At 49.0% G+C, this 18,182-nt stretch overlaps 2 protein-coding genes across 7 annotated transcripts in view; one reads left to right on the top strand and one right to left on the bottom strand.

The window, feature by feature from the left end:
- Nucleotides 1-8,533: 8,533 nt before the first annotated feature.
- Nucleotides 8,534-11,524, bottom strand: LOC129522051 (uncharacterized). 2 transcript variants are annotated; one of them, XM_055344129.1, is made up of 2 exons: nt 9,949-11,524; nt 8,534-9,672 (listed from the first exon to the last, which is right to left on the bottom strand). In XM_055344129.1, exons 1-2 carry the CDS (start codon nt 10,238-10,240, stop codon nt 9,545-9,547), a joined length of 420 nt encoding a protein of 139 aa, XP_055200104.1. In that variant the 5' UTR covers nt 10,241-11,524; the 3' UTR covers nt 8,534-9,544. The 2 variants fall into 2 exon arrangements, 1 of the variants encoding a protein (XP_055200104.1); XR_008666886.1 differs by having other exon boundaries at nt 9,640-9,672.
- A 4,605-nt stretch (nt 11,525-16,129) lies between these two features.
- Nucleotides 16,130-18,182, top strand: part of TASOR (transcription activation suppressor) — a 47,595-nt gene continuing 45,542 nt past the window's right edge. For all 5 annotated transcript variants that reach the window (XM_055344096.1, XM_055344093.1, XM_055344092.1 and 2 more), the window contains exon 1: nt 16,130-16,706. In XM_055344096.1, coding sequence (XP_055200071.1) covers nt 16,370-16,706 — 337 coding nt within the window. In that variant the 5' untranslated portion in view covers nt 16,130-16,369. The remainder of the gene's footprint in view (nt 16,707-18,182) is intronic.

An 18,182-nucleotide genomic window follows, 5' to 3' on the forward strand; every position in this document is an offset into this window, starting at 1 on the left:
TTGTAGCCTCTATATTCATTTCCTATTGCTGCATAACAAACTACCACAAACTTAGTGGCATAAAGCAATACCCAGGTGTCTTACAGTTTCCAGAGGCCAGAGTCAGTATAGCTTAGCTGATTTCTGTGCCTGGGTCTCACAAGGCTGAAATCATGACATCAGCTGGGCTTCATTCTCACCTGGAGACTCACTAGGAAAGAATTTGCTTTTAAGTGCTCTCAAGTTGTTGGCAGCTGTAGAATTTATGGCCAATTTGCTTTATTAAAGCCAGCAAGTGGGGGGAGAGAATGATTCTGCTGCTTGGAGTCTCTGATCTCAGGGAATGAGTAGGTCCTCTATTCTTTTTTTTCATTGAGATATAATTCATATATCACAAAATCCATCCTTTTTTAAAAAAAATTTAAAGTAAGCTCTACATCCAATGTGGGGCTTGAATCCATGACCCTGAGATCAAGAGTTGCTGACCTCAGTATTCCAAGGACTGAGCCAGCCAGGCACCCAAAAATCCATCCTTTTAAAGTGCATATTTCAGTGGTTGATAGTATATGCACAAAGCTATGCAATTATCATCATGTCTAACTTCAGAATATTTTTATCACCCTAAAAAGAAATCCCATATTCATTAGCAGTCTGTCATCATTCCCTGAATACCCTCCCTCCTCACCTTTTCTAGCTTTGGTAACCACCAGTCTTTCTGTTTCTATGGATTTGCCTATTCTGAACATTCATATGAATAGGCATATAATATAGTGGCCTTTTGTGTCTGGCTTCTTTCACTTAGTACAATGTTTTCAAGGTGCGTCCATGCAGCATATATCAGTTTTTCATGCCTTGTTATGGCTGCATAGTTTTCCATTGTATGGATATATCCTATCCATTGTATGGATATTTAGGTTGTGTCCAATCCTTTGCTATTACAAACACTTGATATTCCATTATAAACAGCAACAGATATGTTTAAAGATTTTGTATGTGAATGAATATATCTGCATTATAAATTTCTAGAAGTAAAATTGCTAGATCAGAGGTTCATCCATTAATAATACTAATATTGTTCAGTTATACCACTTATAATCTGTCTTTTAAAGTACTGTTTGAGGGAGGGAGGTGAGATTACATAGCAGAAAATGCCCTGAGTTCTGGACTTTATTTTACCACTAACAAGAGAAGTTAGTGTACAGTGGTTATTAAGAGCATGGGCTTTGGAGGCAGACTGCCTGGGTTAGAATCTTAGTTCTGCCACTTATGACTTAAATGACCTTAAGAAAGTTAAATAACAACAAAACAAACAAACAAAAAAAGAAAGTTAAATAACCACTCGGCTTCAGTTTCTTTATCTGTAAAATGGGATGGCATTAGTGTCAGGTTTAGTCTGGTTGGTAGTGAAATGAGGGTAACAAGATGGAGGGTCCGCTGCCATGTTGTTGGTGCCTCCCGATCCTGCTTGATCCTGCCGCCCAACATTCTGATCCTTTTGTTATTATAGGGCATCAGTTCAGATCTGGCTACTTACTGCTGAGTAGGGGGCGTCATGGGGGTCCCTTGGAAGTGGGCAAGCGGGAGTAGGGGTGTAGGAGGAGTTGGTTGACAGATATTCGAGGCATTTCACGAATTCATTCCTGGATGAATCCGAGAATGCAAGGGGCCATCATTAATAATATGCCAATGATTAGGAGTGGGCTTAGAAGGGGGAGGAGCCATGTAGTTAGTGGGGTCTGCCACCATTGAGGTGTAGTTGGCTGCTGGGGTGGTACCAGGTTTGGAGAGACTCATGAACTTTGGCAAGGGTGTAGAGATTGGTCTCAACTACACCTGTTTCACTGATATAGTAACAGCATTCTTCATTGAGAAACTTGCAAGTTCTACCCTTGTCTGTGGTGAGGAGGTCCAAGGTACGTTGGTTCTGGAGAGCTATCTGGGCCACTGAGGTTATTTTGCATTGTAAGGAAGCCAGAGACTCTGCCGAGGCCTCGATGGCCATTTGAAGCCTTTCAGATAGGTCCCTGGTGGAATCTACAGAGTGGATTAAGGCCCCCATCCCCAATCCCGTGGCCACTAGGGTTGAGGCCAGGGAGACACCAACAACTAGTGGGAGAAAGACCACTCGTTTCTGCTTTTCCAGGGTGCTGGTGAGGAGAGCTACTTCTGCCTGACTATAGATAGTTAACCCCAGAACCAAGGAGACAGGCAGACAGAGGAGAGAGGCAGAGGTATTGAGAGATTTAGAAAGGGTGCCATTGTACCAAAAGAAACCACCAATAGGGATGTGATGAACGGTAACCTTTGACAGGGTGGCGTTGCAGAGGGAGAGTTAGGGGTGGAATACAGAAAGGGAATTGGTGGTTGAGAGGGTCAATGAATAAGGGAATGTCATGGAGAGCGGGAGAAGGTCCCACAGGTGTGGGTGTGGGGTTGGTGCAGTTAAATGGATTGCAGAGGAGAATAGCCACCAGGGGGGCTTTGCCCAAGGTGGCACAGATAAAGCAGTGGGACAAATTAATAGGTTTAAGACCCGGTCGGTGAGTTTCTGAAATTGGAAACTGGGGACAAGAAGGAAAGGAGGTTTGATCTTTTAACTGAATTTTTACTGGGGGAAGGGGGGGAGTGGCCACAACTGGTTTAGAGGTGTCCCAGACTTGGGGGTTAACGGGTAAAGGAAGACGGGGTGGTGGGGAGGGATCAGGAGAAGTTAAGGGTAAGATGAGGTGAGTAGAGACAGTGGGTGAGGGAGAAAGACAAATGGTGGCCTTGAGTTTGTGTAGGATATCCCGGCTGAGGAGAGGAGCTGGGCAGGAAGGAATGATAAGGAAGGAGTGTGAGAAGGGGAACCCATCCAGGTTGCAAGAGAGTAGTGGGGTAGTTCATGGACTAGAGGAGGTGCCATCAATTCCCACCACTGCTACTAGGGAGGTGAAACTGGCCCCTGAGTAGGAAGGCAGAACAGAGTAGGTCGCCCCCATGTCCAACAGGAAAGAGATGGACTTATCCGCTGCCTGGAGCAGGATCCTGGGCTTGGCCTGGGTTAGGGGGTGTCTAAGTCTGGGCCCCATCAGTCATCAGCCAATCCGAGTAGTTGGAAGTCTGGACTTACCAGTTCAGGGTTTCTTCCTCGGTGTGGAGGCACCGAGGATCTTCTGAGACCTGGACAGTCAGATTTCCAGTGGCCCATAATTCAACACTGAGGGCATGGCCGCATTGGCTCCTGGGGATTGAAACATTGACAGGCCCAGTGTCCCTCGGTGCCGCATCTGAAGCAAGCCCCAGGCAAGGTATGGTTGGTTCCCCCTTTCTGTGGGCTCCCGGAGCCCGCCGGCTGCAGGGCTGCCACCAAGGCTTGGGTCTGGAGTTGGACCTTCTGTTGGAGCCTGGCCTGCCACTTGAGTTCAGCTGCTTCCTCCTGGGTATTAAAGACTTTATTTATTTATTTATTTATTTATTTATTTATTTATTTATTTATTTATAATTTTTTTTCTTTAATTTTTATTTACTTAGGATAGTCACAGAGAGAGAGAGAGAGAGGCAGAGACACAGGCAGAGGGAGAAGCAGGCTCCATGCACCGGGAGCCCGACGTGGGATTCGATCCCGGGTCTCCAGGATCGCGCCCTGGGCCAAAGGCAGGCGCCAAACCGCTGCGCCACCCAGGGATCCCTATTAAAGACTTTCAATGACATTTTCACCAGGTTGGGAATGGGACTTTAAGGACCCTCCTCAGCCTTTAATTGTTTACAGATATTAGGGAAGGACTGAGAGATAAAATGGGTCACCAAGACAGTAGCCCCAGCTGGGGAGGTAGGGTCCAGGCGAGTGTACTGGGTTTATGCCTCAGTGAATCTATTAAGGAAAACTGCAGGGTTTTTGTTATGCCCAAGATTGCAAATCCGAGAAACCACCAAGGAGCCAACACCAATGCAAGCACACAAGGGTTTACTAGCAAGCTCGAGCTTGGGTCCAAGTATACCTGTCACAGTGGAGCAGGGACTTGGACCCCAAAGTGGGTTCCAGCTGGATTTTTATAGCCTGGTCTAGGGGATTTCCGGTAAGGGTAGGGGAGTTTCTCAAGCTCTTAGTTCCTCATTCCAATATGGAACTTCCTGTTAAGGGCATGCTCTGCGGTTTTTCTTGGAACTAACTTGGGCTAGAGGCCGCAGTTGTTACTATCTAGGGGCCAGGGGTGGGGGACATTTTCTGAAATTTCTTGGGTCCCACATTCCCCCCTTTTTCAGAGGAACCCAATGCAGGACCCATGATTGGGTCCTGAATGTTCAGTGGTTGGTATTGTTGCCTTAGCACCATGAGTTGAACAGTGTTAACCCGGTCCCTGACAAAAGCCACTAGTCTATTAATGAGGCAGGGTCTAAAGGTCAGAAAGAGGAGGAGGAGGGGGGGGCCAGCTAGGGAGGACAACAAGGTAGTTAGCCAGGGAGAATGATCAAACTAGGATTTGAACCACCCCTGTTGCTGCCCTCGCTCTTGTTTTCGCCTGGCCAGTCCTTCCCTGATCTTTGCCATCGATTCTTGGACTATCCCTGAGTGGTCATTGTAGAAATAGCACTCTTTGTTCAGGGCAGCACATATTCCCCCTTGCTGTAGAAAAATTAGGTCTAACCCCCTCCTGTTTTGGAGCACCACTTCAGATAAAGATGTTAGGGATTCTTGGAGGTGGGAAATGAAGGTCTCTATGTGCTCTATGTCTACATCAATGGCAGCCCTAAGGCTACTGTACTGGGAAGCCTGGGTGGCCAGTGAGGCAATACCTATTCCTGCACCAGCCAAACCAATTCCTAGTAGGGTGGCGATGGTGACAGCAGAGATGGGCTCTCGTTTATTTCGCCCGTGGGTACCCGGGTCCATCCATTAAAGTACCTGCTCATCTGAATGGTAGATGATTCTAGGGAGTAGTTGAACCAGCACACAGAAGCCCCTAGTTCTGTTTATAACCTGTCGGTGAGCGCAGGGAGTTAATCCCTCAGAACAGGCCCACCAACTGTCTTAGGGCGGTAGACGATACCTGGTACTATTTATAGGCTGTGTAATGTTGCACAGAATCTGGTAGTGGTGTGGAGGAGTGCCTAGCAGAGCCCCTGGCCTGACACGGATTGTAAGGTGAGGCCTTTACTACCAGGCTTTTGGTTCCACCTGCAAGCATTAGGGTCCATGGTTGTGTTATATTGACCCATTATTGCAATTCCTTCATAGAAGGGGGGCTGGATGTCATAGCACAGCCAGCAGGATCGGGTAAAATTAGGTTTAGCTGCATTGAGGAATCTGTAAGCTTGGGACATCAGAGCCCAAAGAGGGTGTTGAGAAGGGCTGAGGGGAAGGCGAGTCGGGACTGGGGTGCCCTAACTGGAGGAGTTGTGGGAAAAATTCGAAGGGGGTGTTGTAGATATTGCCTAAGATTGAAGAGGCACTAGCACAGGGTTGGGGCCTATCTCTTGAGTTTGACCTTGCGGCTTCTCAAGTTGTCTGATCATGAATAGGACTCCATTATCATACCCGCTTTGGTAAAGTCGGAGCCCCCCACAGAAGTCCTACTCTCCAATTTGTATCTTGTTTCCCAGCCTCTGTGAAGGAAATGGTGACTGGATTACAGTAAGGGCATCCCGAGCATGTGCGGCGTATAGTATTCAGTTGGATTTTTATGAGGCCGGTTGGGTTTTGTGACAGCCAATGGCATGTCCCAGTTTGTTCGCAACCCCATGTTTTGCAGAAGTAGTCCGTCCAGCCACCACATTTGGAGGCCTTATTATGGTCAGACTGGGAGGGGGCCAGACATATGTAAAAGCAGGTATCTCAGAGGGCCATCTTGGCCCTCTTGGTGCCACATCCTGGTATTCCTATTCTGCCTTGGTGCCAGGGGTCCTGAGTAAATAGTTCACATAAGTCGATAGTCAGATTAGGCCACCAGGTACCTCTAGGGGGTAGCCCCGACAGCTGGGTTACTATCTGATTAGAGTTTGGGATGAGGACTTGCCAGGTTAGATTAAGTGGTTGGTGGGGGTTGGTTTTAGCCGTGAGGGGATACAGCGCAAGTAATATTAGCGGGGTAAGTGGGAGCGACACAGCCTTAGCTTTAGGGAATTGTCCTTGTCAGGCTGACTCTTCCATTCTGGAACAAAGTCCTTGAGGACAGCATGTGGATCAGCTGGCCGGATGTGGGTGTAGTGGATCCAGGGAGTTATTCCGTCGACCTTGAGAGCAGTGGGTGTAGTCAGGATCACAATGTAGGGTCCTTTCCAGCGAGGCTGGAGTGTTGGTATCTCTGCACATACATCTAATCGCCCGGTCAATATCGATGGGGGTCAGGGGGTGGCCCAGTCTCATAGAGGGCCCTCAGCTTAGGCCATACCTGCTCATGGGCTCTTTGTAACATTTGGAGGGAGAAAAGAAGTTGTTGGTCATTGAACTCAGCAAGCACTTTGGGTTTCAGGGTAGGAATGATAGGTGGGGGTATACCAAATATGATTTCGTAGGGAGTCAGTCCCATCTTATATGGTAAGTTCCTCACCCTATGTAGGGCAAAACGGAGGAGAGTCACCCAGTCCCTGCCAGTCTCCAAGACTAATTTAGTTAAAGTCTCTTTTAATGTCCTATTCATCCTTTCTACTTGACCTGAGCTCTGGGGTCTGTAAGCACAATGTAATTTCCAATCTGCCCCCAGTATTTGTGCTATTCCCTGTGTTACCTTGGAAATGAACCCTGGTCCATTGTCGGATCCAATCCTGGAAGGAAATCCATACCTTGGCAGAATGTCCTCCAGCAGCTTTTTGGTCACGATTTGTGCTGTTTCATGTTTGGTGGGGAACGCCTCTGTCCACCCTGAAAAGGTATCTATAAAAACTAGCAATACCTTCCAGGCCTTACCTCAGTGAAATCTACTTCCCAGTATGCTCCTGGGCGGTCTCCCCTGAGTCGGGTTCTGGGGTTAGACCCATGGGCAGTGGCGTTGGTTAGCTGGCATGCATGACACTTGCCACAGTCTGCTCGATCTTTGCTTGAGAGTCTTTTTTTTTTTTAAGATTTTTTATTTATTTATTCATGACAGACACAGAGAGAGAGAGAGGCAGAGAGACAGGCAGAGGGAGAAGCAGGCTCCACGCAGGGAGCCCAACATGGGACTCGATCCCGGGTCTCCAGGATTACACCCCGGGCTGAAGGCAGCACTAAACTGCTGTGCCACCGGGGCTGCTCGAGAGTCTTTAACAGTGATCTTTGCATGTCGTATGAGGTCTTCCATCTTTCTTGTTCCCATATGAGTACTCTGATGCATTTTGGATAGGACTCATCATCCTAGTTCCTCTGGCAGGATGATACTGGAGTCTGCGGCCCTCCACCAGCCACGCAAGCACTGGGTCATAGGCAAGCGTTTGATCCAGTGTAAGTCAGCATCAGTATAGTTGGGGGTGTCTGGCAGGGTCGGTGCCTCCGGATCGGGTAGCATGGTTATTAAGACCTGGGTCACCTAGAGGGCCGCCTCCTTTGCTTTTGAATCGGCTATCCAGTTTCCCCTAGCTACTGGTGTATCTGCTTTTTGGTGTCCCAGACAATGGATGATAGCTAGTGCCTTGGGCAGCCAGAGGGCCCTCAGGAGTTCAAGGATCTCTGTTTTGTTTTTAATAGTCTTTCCTTCTGCTGTCAGAAGCCCTCTCTCTCTGTAAAGGGCTCCATGGATATGAGCAGTGGCAAAGGTGTACCTGCTGTTGGTGTAAATGTTTATTCGTTTACCTTCTCCCATGGATAGCACCTTGGCCAGTGCGATCAGTTCTGCCTGTTGAGCCAATGTTCCGGCTGCCAATGGCTCTGCCCAGATGGTCTCCGTTTCTGTGGTTATGACTGCCCCCGCGTATCTGATTCCTTCTTGGACAAACTGCTGCCATCTACCAGGTGGCGTCTGCATTAGGCAGTGGCTGGTCCTGGAGATCAGCTCTGATTCCGTGTACCTGTGCCAAAATTTCTTGACAGTCATGCAGAAGGGGGTCCCAGTCTGGGTTAGGGAGTAGCATTGCCGGATTCAGCGTTGTTGGTGGCTTGAATAAGATTCTGGTGGGGTTTAGCAGTAGGCTCTGATAATGGGTCAGACAAGCATTGCTGATTCAGTGGTCTGGGGGCTGTTTGAGTACCCCTTAAATAGCATGTGGGGTGGTAACATACAGTTCTTGCCCCATGGCCAGCTTGTCTGCATCCTTGACCATAGTGGCCACCACAGCAATAATTTTTAAGCATGGGGGCCATCCAGTGGCCACCTTGTCCAGCTTTATGGAGAGATAGGTTATGGGTCTCTTCCAGGGACCTATGTACTGGACAAGGACCCCTTTTGCCACCCCGTCTTTCTCATCCACATACAGGTAGAAGGGCTTGGTTAGGTCGGGCAACCCGAGAGCTGGGGCAGACACCAAGGCCTGTTTAATGTCATTAAAGACTTTATTCATGGCCTCCGTCCATTCAAAATTTTGCTGGTGCCTGGCGGCCTCGTAGAGGGTCTGGCCATATCAGCAAAACTCGGAATCCATAATCAACAGAACCCTGCTGACCCCAGAAATTCATGTACCTGGCAGACGGTTTGTGGCTGTGGGATCCTTAGGACAGTTTCCTTCCGTGCATCCATCAACCATCTTTGTCCATCCTTTAATTTGTACCCTAGGTAACCTCTGCTCTCTGGGCTTTTTTAGCTGAGGCCCAGTATCCTAGAGCCACTATTGTCTGGAGCAAATCCTTGGTGCCTCGCAGGCATGTGTCCTGGTCCTCTGCCACCAACAGGATAATATCTACATATTGCAATAAGGTCAAATGAGGGTGCTCGGAACGGAACTCACCCAAGTCTTCATGTAAGGCCTCATTGAAGATGGTTGGCTAATTTTTGAATCCTGGTAGTCGAATCCAGGTGAGCTGGCCATTGATGCCTTTCTCGGGGTCTGTCCATTCAAAGGCAAAAAGGTCTTGGCTCTTGGGTGCTAAAGGCAGGCTGAAAAAGGCGTCTTTTAAATCTAATACCATATACCAAGTTTTGTCTGGAGGCAAGGTGGAGGAGGGTGTATGGGTTTGGGACCGTAGGGTGCATATCCTCTACTCACTGGTTGACTTCCCTTAAGTCCTGGACTGGCCTATAATCGTTAGAGTGCAGTTTCTGCACTGGCAGCAAGGGAGTGTTCCATGCCGATTGGCAAGGCCTCAATATGCCCAAGTCCAGTAGTCGCTGTATGTGGGGTGTGATTCCCATTCACACTACGAGAGGCATGGGGTATTGGCGGACCCTGACAGGGTCTGCCCCTGGCTTTAGTTCTATGTATATGGCCAGTCGGTGCTGGGCCAGCCCAATTCCCCCAGTTTCTGCCCATGCTTGGGGATATTCCTGCAGCCAACAGTCAATGTCAGTCATTGGGGCTGAGAGCGTTTGGTGGAGATGATATTCGTCTTCTAAACTCAGGACAAGCACCTGAATCGGGTTTCCCCTCCTTGTTTAGGACTTTTGCCCCTTCAGGGTGGAAGCGAATTTGTGCCCCCATCTTGGTGAGCAAGTCCCGACCTAACAACAGGTAGGGACATTCAGGGATGACCATGAAGGAGTGGGATATATCCAGCCCATGCCAAGATCCACAGTTCTTCGGGTAGTCCATGGTACTGTTTGGTGCCTGTGGCCCCTTGCACCCATGAAGTCTTGCTTGCCAATTGCCCTTGGGGTTGTAATAAAACCGAGTGTTGTGCCCCAGTGTCCACTAGGAATTCAACAGGTTGCCCCTCCACTCTGAGAGTTACCCTGGGCTCGGGGAGGGGTGCCGAACCCCGACTTCCCTAGTCATCCAGGCCCTCCATCTCCAAGATCTTGGCAGGGGCCTTAGGTATTTTGTTAGGGCAGTCTTTGACCCAGGGGCCCTCTTCTTTGCAATAAGCACATTGGTTTTTGTTCAGTTTAGGGCGCTCCCGATGGGGACCAGGGCCATCCTCCTTACCTGTCCCTGAAACCAGCTTCTTAAGGTGCCTCCGTTGTTCCTGTGGTTCATCCATGGTTGTGGCCAGCAGGATCTTGGCCAGGTTTTGGGTCTGCCGGTCGCTTAGTTTAGTTTGTTGCTCTTCCGGACTTTCTCCATTATTATAAACTCTTTCTGCTACTATTATTAAGTCCTGCAAGCTCTTCTCTCCCAGTCTCTCTACTCTTTGCAATTTCTTTTTAATGTCTGGAGTGGCCTGGTTAACAAAAGCCATGATAATTGCAGCCTTTGTTTCTGGGTCTTCTGGGTTCATAGGGGTGTCCTGCCTAAAAGCCTCTATGATTCTAAGAAGGCTGCTGGACTCTCATCCTTACCTTGTCTTACATCATATACCTCGGCCAGATTGGTAGGCTTGCACATGGCAACCTTGAGACCTGCCATTAGAGTCTGGCAGTAGACCCAGAGTCTCTCCTTACCTTCAGCCGAGTTGTAGTCCCAGGTAGGGTGGGATAAGAGGAAGGCAGCATTTATGAGGTCTGGATTTTGAGTCAGCTGTCTGTCCTCTCCCAGGACAGACTTCCAGTCTTCCACCTGAATTCATTCTGTCTCTTTGGTGGTGAAGAGAACCTGCAAGAGCTGTTGGCAGTCATCCCAAGTAGGCTGGTGGGTAAAGAGAACAGTATCTAAAAGCCCGATTAGATCTTTCAGGTTATCAGATAATTTTGCATTTTGGGTTCTCCAATTATATAAATCACTGGTGGAGAACGGCCAATATAACATTGATTGTTCTCCAGTCTCGTTGGGAGGCCCCATGGCGCAGAGGGGAAGGGCGGTGGAGTTGGCCGGCCCCACATTTGGAGGTGGGGCCACCCGGTGGGTCCGTCCGCGTGTCCCTATTGCTGGCCCGCGCACAGGGACTCCCTCGTCAGGGAGGGGTGGTGCCCCTTCTGCAGCCCTCGGTGCCTCCAATGGAGGGGCAGAAGGGTGAGGGGGCATCAGGTAGGGCAGTGGGAGAATCAGGTCCTCTGGAGAAGAATCCTGCAAGACCGGATAAAGGAGCCTTTTGGTCTTAGATTCAGTCTCCTTCTCGGCCTTTCGCAGGGCTAGAATCTTGGAAGGTCCTGCTTTGGGGGGTAAAAATGATTTTAGCCAAGGAGGGGGATTCTCAATCATGTCCTGCCAGACCAGGATGTAGGGCACCTGGTCAGGGTGGCCGACCGGTTTATCCCTGAAGATCAGGGCCTTAACCTGTAAGATAATAGGTAGGTGGAAAGTTCCTTCTCGGGGCCATCCCACGTCAAAGGTTGGCCGTTCTGACATGCAGTTAAGTTTGAAATTTCCCTCTCCGTATGTCTGTGCTCAGATTATGAGCTCTTTCCCTAGCGTCCGAGAAGTGGGAGAGCATAAGAGACAGGGGGGTGGTTTGTGTCTGCCCCGTTATGTCCCCCGTCCACACCAAGGCACAGACAATTATGATGATTAGCAAGAACACAGTAACACAGACAAATGTTCCAGCGCGTTCCAGTGCGGCCGCAGAGACAAGTAAACCTAAGGGCTGGCTGTCCATAAGGGCGGGCAGTCGGCCCTCCTCACAGATGAGGATTTCGTCCTGGCGGGGGCAAGGGACGTCTCCTCAAGAGCCCTGGTTGATGGCCCGCCAGCACATCTGCCTAAGCCAATGTCGACCTAATACAGATTGGAATTCCTACAGGTAAAAGTACAGTTTAGAGCTCTCAGAGAATATGTGCGCAAAAGGTAGAAAAAGTTGAGTGCACTCACGAGGCGCAGGACCCTCTGGGTGGGGCTGTGGAGGCCGAGAAAATTAAGGCCATTCCACCTCAAGTTTAGCGTTGGCACAAGTACAGCCATCTTAGCTTCGGCAGCCATCTCAGGCCCCTTTGAACAAGAGCTGAACTTCACCCGACTTCAGTTACAGGAAAAACCTCAGAACACCCTTGACAGAAAGTCCCATATAGGAATGAAGACAGAGCTTAAGAAACTCCCCCACTCTTTCCCCCATATCAGAATGAAGAAATTCCTCCACCCCTTCTGGAAATCTCCTAGACCAGCCCATAAAAACCCAGCTGGAACCCACCTGGGGGTCCAAGTGCCTGCTCTGCAGTGTCGGGTACACTTGGACCCAAGGTCGAGCTTGCTAATAAACCCTCATGTGCTTGCATCGGTGCTGGCTCCTTGGTGGTTTCTCAGATTCGCAATCTCGGGCACAACAGGGTCCTCTCGGATCCTGGACGGGTCCCCAGTCAGGGCCTTTTGTTTTTGGGACAGAAGGAGGTGGCGCCTGCACCAGGACTTGAGCAGTAGAACATTGGGAACAGAGGGAGGGGTGAGAGCGGAGGGTCCAAGAAGCCTGAATGTAAGGAACCTCAGGCCATTCACCCTGGCGTTGACAGAGGTTGTTCAGATCCATAAGGATCTGGTTAAGACGGCATTTTCTGAGATCCTGTGAGAACCCCAGAGTTTCAAAATTGACCAGTAGACAACCCAAGGGAGCTTTGGGGTCAAATTTGGATTGGGCAGTTCCCATGATTCCCACCAGGTAACCCAGAGACTAAAAACAGGCGTCCCCATTTGCAGCTCAAGGTTATGGACAGAAACAAAGGTCACTGTGAGGATGAGGACCTCTCCTGATCCCCAGGGACCAACGGAAAGCCACACGGCGCTCGGCGGGGGTGCCCTGGCGCGGCTGCGGGCTTCGGGCAGGACCACCTGGTCCGGGGTGTGGAATCGGGGGAACTTACCAGCGTCTCAAGGCGTTGGGTTCAGTTAAGGTCCTGGTGATGAGAGGAGAGGGGCTTCCCACCAGAGTGGGGCCTCGATCTCCTCCCGGGTTTCGGCACCAAATGTCAGGGTTAATCCGGTTGGCAGTGAAGTGAAATAGAGAGGCCAGGCAAAGGTGGGTGGAGGCAAGCTTTTAATGGAAGCGCTTTCAGACGAGGTTCCGGCCCTGCAAGGGAGTGAGGCTGGGGAAGTCGGGGACCGGGGAATCCCACCCAAAGGGCGTACAGGTGAGCATTTTAAGGGGGGGAGGGGTGAGGAGTTGTGTCTGTCTGAGGTGATAGGTATTAGGGCATATTACGGGTGGAATCGGTATGGGGCAATAACTGCTTATGCCCTTATATGGGGTTTGGATAAGGTGCGGTTCAGGTTTCCTGCATAGGTCCTGTGTCCCCATGGCGACGTGTCCTTGGGCGGTCTGCTGGTGCTACCTTCTGAGGTGAGGGTAACTAGATGGGGGATCCGATCCCCCTTGATCCTGCCGGCCCAACAATTAGTACTTTCTGTGGGTATTAATGAAATAATACATGTAAAACTTTTATACCAGTGCCTGACACATAGGAAGTGCTCAATAAATGTTACCTCTTACTAGCTGGCAATGTGATCTTGGGCCACTGTCTTTTTCTATTTTCTTTTTTTTTTAATTTTATTTATTTATTCGAGAGAGAGAGAGAGAGAGAGAGAGAGAGAGAGAGAGAAAGGCAGAGGCACAGGCAGAGGGAGAAACAGGCTCCATGCAGGGAGCCTGACGTAGGACTCAATCGTGGACTCCAGGATCAGGCCCTGGGCCGAATGCGGTGCTAAACCGCCTAGCCACCCGGGCTGCCCTGTTTCTATTTTTAAAATGAGAAGTTTGAACAGGGTTGTTTTGTTTCCAAGTTTTAAAAGGTGATTGTAGTCCCTGGATATTTAATTATATACTGTCTTACGTTGTTCTCTAATGTTCCTTGCATTATTGTTAATTGCTGTTGGTAGGGGACAACACAGGTTTTATACTTTTAACCTTTGGTAGCCATTGCTCTAGAATCATGTACATCTGTAGTGGCTCTCCCCTTGTGTTCCCCCTACCTCTGCCAAATATATATGCTGGATATCTATATGCATACATATATAAATACACATATGGATAGCCTCTCAGTTTTTCTGCGATAGGTAGGATTGAGCAAATTTATGCACCCTCTCTTTCTTATATCTTATTGTCTCTCCTTAACCATCACCACAGATTCTAATTTTACATACATTCCCCACTGATTTGTAAACTCAAAGGAGGTAACCATGTCCATCTGCTTCAGAGGTACATCTCAGCATATAGCAGTGCTTGGTCCCCAATAAGCACATATTTTTCATTAAAAAGGTATTTTTAATATTGAATATTAGTATTGTGACCTGGCTAAACCTAAATATTTTTGCTATCTACAATTGTCAAGATCATATGTTAAATCTTCCCAATTTCTTTTACCTTATGAGGTATAATAACGAATTCATTAAATTTTTTTAAATAAATGATTTGGATGGGAAAAATTTTTGTCCTCATAAAATTTAAGATTCGATCTCTGTAGAAATGGTTTATCCTGACTTCGTTTTAGGTACTGTACCAACAACGTGTGTGTTTGCCTTATACATAGCCTAAGGGTTTCTAGTTTCCAAGTAAAGTTGGCTTTTGCTGAGCAAATGACGAAATCCTTATTTAGTTGAGTAATGGCTCCAGCATGCAATTAGTTCCTCCTTATCTTTTAATCTGATAAAAATGAGCTTGTAGGGATGCCTTTAATGAACCAACAAAAAAAAAAGTTACCATCTGGAGACCTCAACATCCGAGTTTCTGATCTTCTGTAGCCTCTTTTATTATTAACTAAAGTCTGATCCCCCACCTTCCGGTTACCTTTAACTTAAAGTAACATAGTAGTTTGTCTTAATATAGCCTCTAGTGTTTTCATCAGTTTTTAAAAATGTTTTTACATTAACTAATAAAAAGTGATTGTTTGAAACTCACTTTCCTATGATTTAGTGAGCTGATGCAAATAGATTGGCCAAGCATGATTAGCATTTCCACTTTAGCTGGGATGCTATTTAACACAGGACATTGGAATCCGACTTTTCCTGTTGCCCCAGCGGGGGGAGGGGGGGGAGCTCTTTAACTAGTACTCACCTGGTGAGGCCTAGGGTTTTATAATACAGGCTTGGCCAATCAACTCCTTGGGAGACAGCTAGAGCTTGAAAATGGAGACCTGGGTCCCCATCTGTTTGGAGACTGAGCAAAATATTCTCATTTCTTCAGTCACAAAATGCATACTTGCAGGCCTGCTATGAAGATTGAGTTTTAGAAAAGTAGTGAAGTGCAAGTACTCTATGTCAGAATTAGATAGACCTGGCTTCAAATTCTGATTTTTTAAATTAACTTAAATTGTTCAATGTCTTACAACACTTATTTAAATTGTGCATGATAGCATCTTCCTGATATCTCTTTTTGGGAGGATTAAATGGAGATAAAGTATGTATACTTGTCCACAGGCCTTGCATTACGGGAAGCACCCCGTAAATAGTCTGTACTCAAGATAACCCATGTTAGTGGTTTTAATTTAGTTAGCATCAAGTATTTAAAACGCCTTCCACCTGACAAATTGTTTTAAGGGAGAGCGACCACCTGCTGTGTCTCTTTTAATGTGCTGATAAACTTCCAGACTTTTTATACTTCAATACAGGAAAATTGAAAACACCAAAGGGGGGGGAAAAAGCCTAGAAGTCAGCAATCCCCCCCCCCCTTTAAGTTCCCCAGATCCAAATCCTGTTAATACTGGGCGGTTGAAGTCACATCAAAGGATCCCAGGTATTGACTGCTGGCTGGAGGCAAGCCACAGGTTCCAACTCTTTAAGATAAAAGCGGGGCGGGGTGGGTTGCAAGATCTGGTGGGAAAGGCCCAACCTCTGGGCCCAGAGGCTTTCAGGTGGTTGTTTCAGCAGTCCTTTGTCTTACCTCCTCTCCAGGCCCCCATACACACGCAAATATTTCACAAGGCTGGGTTTCCTCCCGCATCCGCTGCTTGAATGCTCTTTTGGTGGAGGAAGCCCGTGCGTGCGCACAGAGGGGTTATCTTGCTACGAGAGGCGACGCCTGCGCCCGCGGGAGCCATCCAGGCTTGCCTCCCTCCCCGCAGCGCCGGCCGGAGCGGCCCGGGAGCTCGCGGCGGGCCTTCAGCTCCGGCCACCCCCAGAGCCCGCCGCGGCGTCGAGGTATTGGCAGGGCGTTGCCGTCACCCCTTTTGGCGGGCTCGGGCGCCCCGAGGCTCCGCCCCCCTGCGCCGTCTATCCGCGCCCGCGGAAGCGGGCGCCGCGCCCCCATTGGCGGAGCGGCCCGCGGAGGCCCCGCCCCCTCCCGGCCCCGACGCGAGCACGTTGAGTGGCGGGGGCCGGCAGAAGAACTGCCCGAGCGAGGAGCGGCTCCCGGGGCCGGGTAGCACGGTTGGGGCGCCAGCTTTGGGACCCCCCCCCAGAGACTGCTGGGTCGGGACCGCGGCCCGCGGTCACGGGGGGAAGGGGGTGGGTGGGCTGAGAGCAGCTCGGCGGCGAGGCCGGCCCGCCGCCCCTTCCCCCCCACCCCCGTCGACCTTGCCGGCAGAAGCTTCCCGGAGCTCCTCACGCCGGCGCGATGGCGACTGCTGGAGAGACGGAGGCCTCTCCGCCGACGGACGCGAGCTGGGAAAGTGGCGGCGGCGGGGACGACGAGATGAAGCTGGCGCTTCCGGAGCTTGAGTCCTCCCCACAAAATGGCGGCGGCGGCGGCGGCGGCCTCAGCATCGCGGAGCCCGGCGGCGGGGCCGGGCCTGAGGAGACCGCTGCGGCCTCGGCCGCCCCGGGCGTCAGCCACGAGCAGCCTCAGGACGCGTCTGAGGCGGGCGCGGCCGCTCTGCTCAAAGGCCCCGAAGAGCCCGAGAGGCCCGTTAGGAGGAGTTTTCAGATCCCCAGGAAGAGCAGAGAAAAGAAAGGTGGTGCTTCCCCTCTTCCCCAACCCCTCTTTCTCTCTCCCCTCCATCTTTTCATTAGAACCTCTCTGTCTCTTCTTCCCACACCCATCCGAGACACGTAAACACGCATGCAGCGCCAGCCGCCTCCCCTCGCTGCCACCCAGCTGCTGCGCCTGGTGCGAGAGGAAAGCGGTGGAACCACGCTCCCCTGCTCCCCCTGTCCCCGCGGAAGTTGGAAGTAGCTCAGGTTTGAAGCTTGTCCGTAAGGCTGCAGCTCCCAGAGAGGAAAGATGGTGCTCGGCGCCCCTCCCTCCCAGCCCCTGAAGGCACAGAAGCTGGTGTGTCCTCCTAAGGATGCTTCTGACAAGTCTCACTGTGGAAATAGCCCGTGGCCATGGATTCTGGGGCTTTCTCCAAGGCCATTGCATTCAGAGGACCACAAGTGCTTCTCCCTATGGAAATTTCTTCAGCTAGAAGTGTCTACTTGAAATTTGCTCGATGTCAGCGTCTCTCTCCCCTTGTTTAGAAGTCTCCATTAGATGTGATCCATGCACACTGCTATTTTCCATCACACTTCATTTCCATGTAGATTCTTCCCCCTTGTTTTTGAAGCGTAAGATTAAATAGGTCTCTCTCTTTAAATCCAAACTTTAGAATGTTTTCTCTTGTATTTGAGAGGAATGGGAAGGTAGGTTCTTGGTGCAGTAATTTCCCTCTGGAAAGGAAAAAAATAGAGAAGTTAGCTTATGCCCAAGAGTCACCAACTTGATCTTGCAGACAAGAGAACTTTTTATAAAAAGGCCAGTCTAGTTTTTGGAACCAACATAGGAACAGTTATATGAACTACTTTTACCTTTTTAAAACTTAATGCTATATTATGACACATTTCCAATGGAGATCGAAATTTCTAGTATCGTTTTCTATTGTACTATTTTTGACTATCCAGTGATTTGGGATGTTCTGGATTTAGTCAATTTAAAGTCTCTGTTGTACTGCGTGGTTCAGTTTTTCATGACTTACTTTGGAAAAATGATGGGAATTCTTATTTGCAGAAAACTTTTTAATTTGTAATTTAAATAATAGTAAAGACTTAGAATCTTGAATGAAGCCTGAGCTTCCTTTTTCCATGTGCTTAACCATCTCCATTTGTACAACTGAAGTTGTTAGAGCCTTTTATCAGTAATACACAAATAAAGTCAAACTGTTGATTTCTATTTCAATGACAAAGCCAAGGAAATCCTTGGTATGAGAAACCATGTTGACAAAAAAGAAGTTACCTTTGTCCACTAGCATGAGGAATGTTTCTAGAAATACCTTTTAAGGGAATTGATGTAGAGTTCAAGAGGATACTTGTAAAAGTCAATTCTTTGGTTTAGTTAAGATATATGGTATCCTCTATATGAGGAAAGTTAGATGCTCATCCTAAATTATCAACTGGCAGAGAATAAGTTTAAAGTACATTCGGGTGGGCTCTGAGGAGGTAGGAGATTGAAGCTT

The sequence above is a fragment of the Nyctereutes procyonoides genome, unplaced genomic scaffold (genome assembly GCF_905146905.1).
Source record: "Nyctereutes procyonoides isolate TBG_1078 unplaced genomic scaffold, NYPRO_anot_genome, whole genome shotgun sequence".
NCBI lineage: Eukaryota > Metazoa > Chordata > Mammalia > Carnivora > Canidae > Nyctereutes > Nyctereutes procyonoides.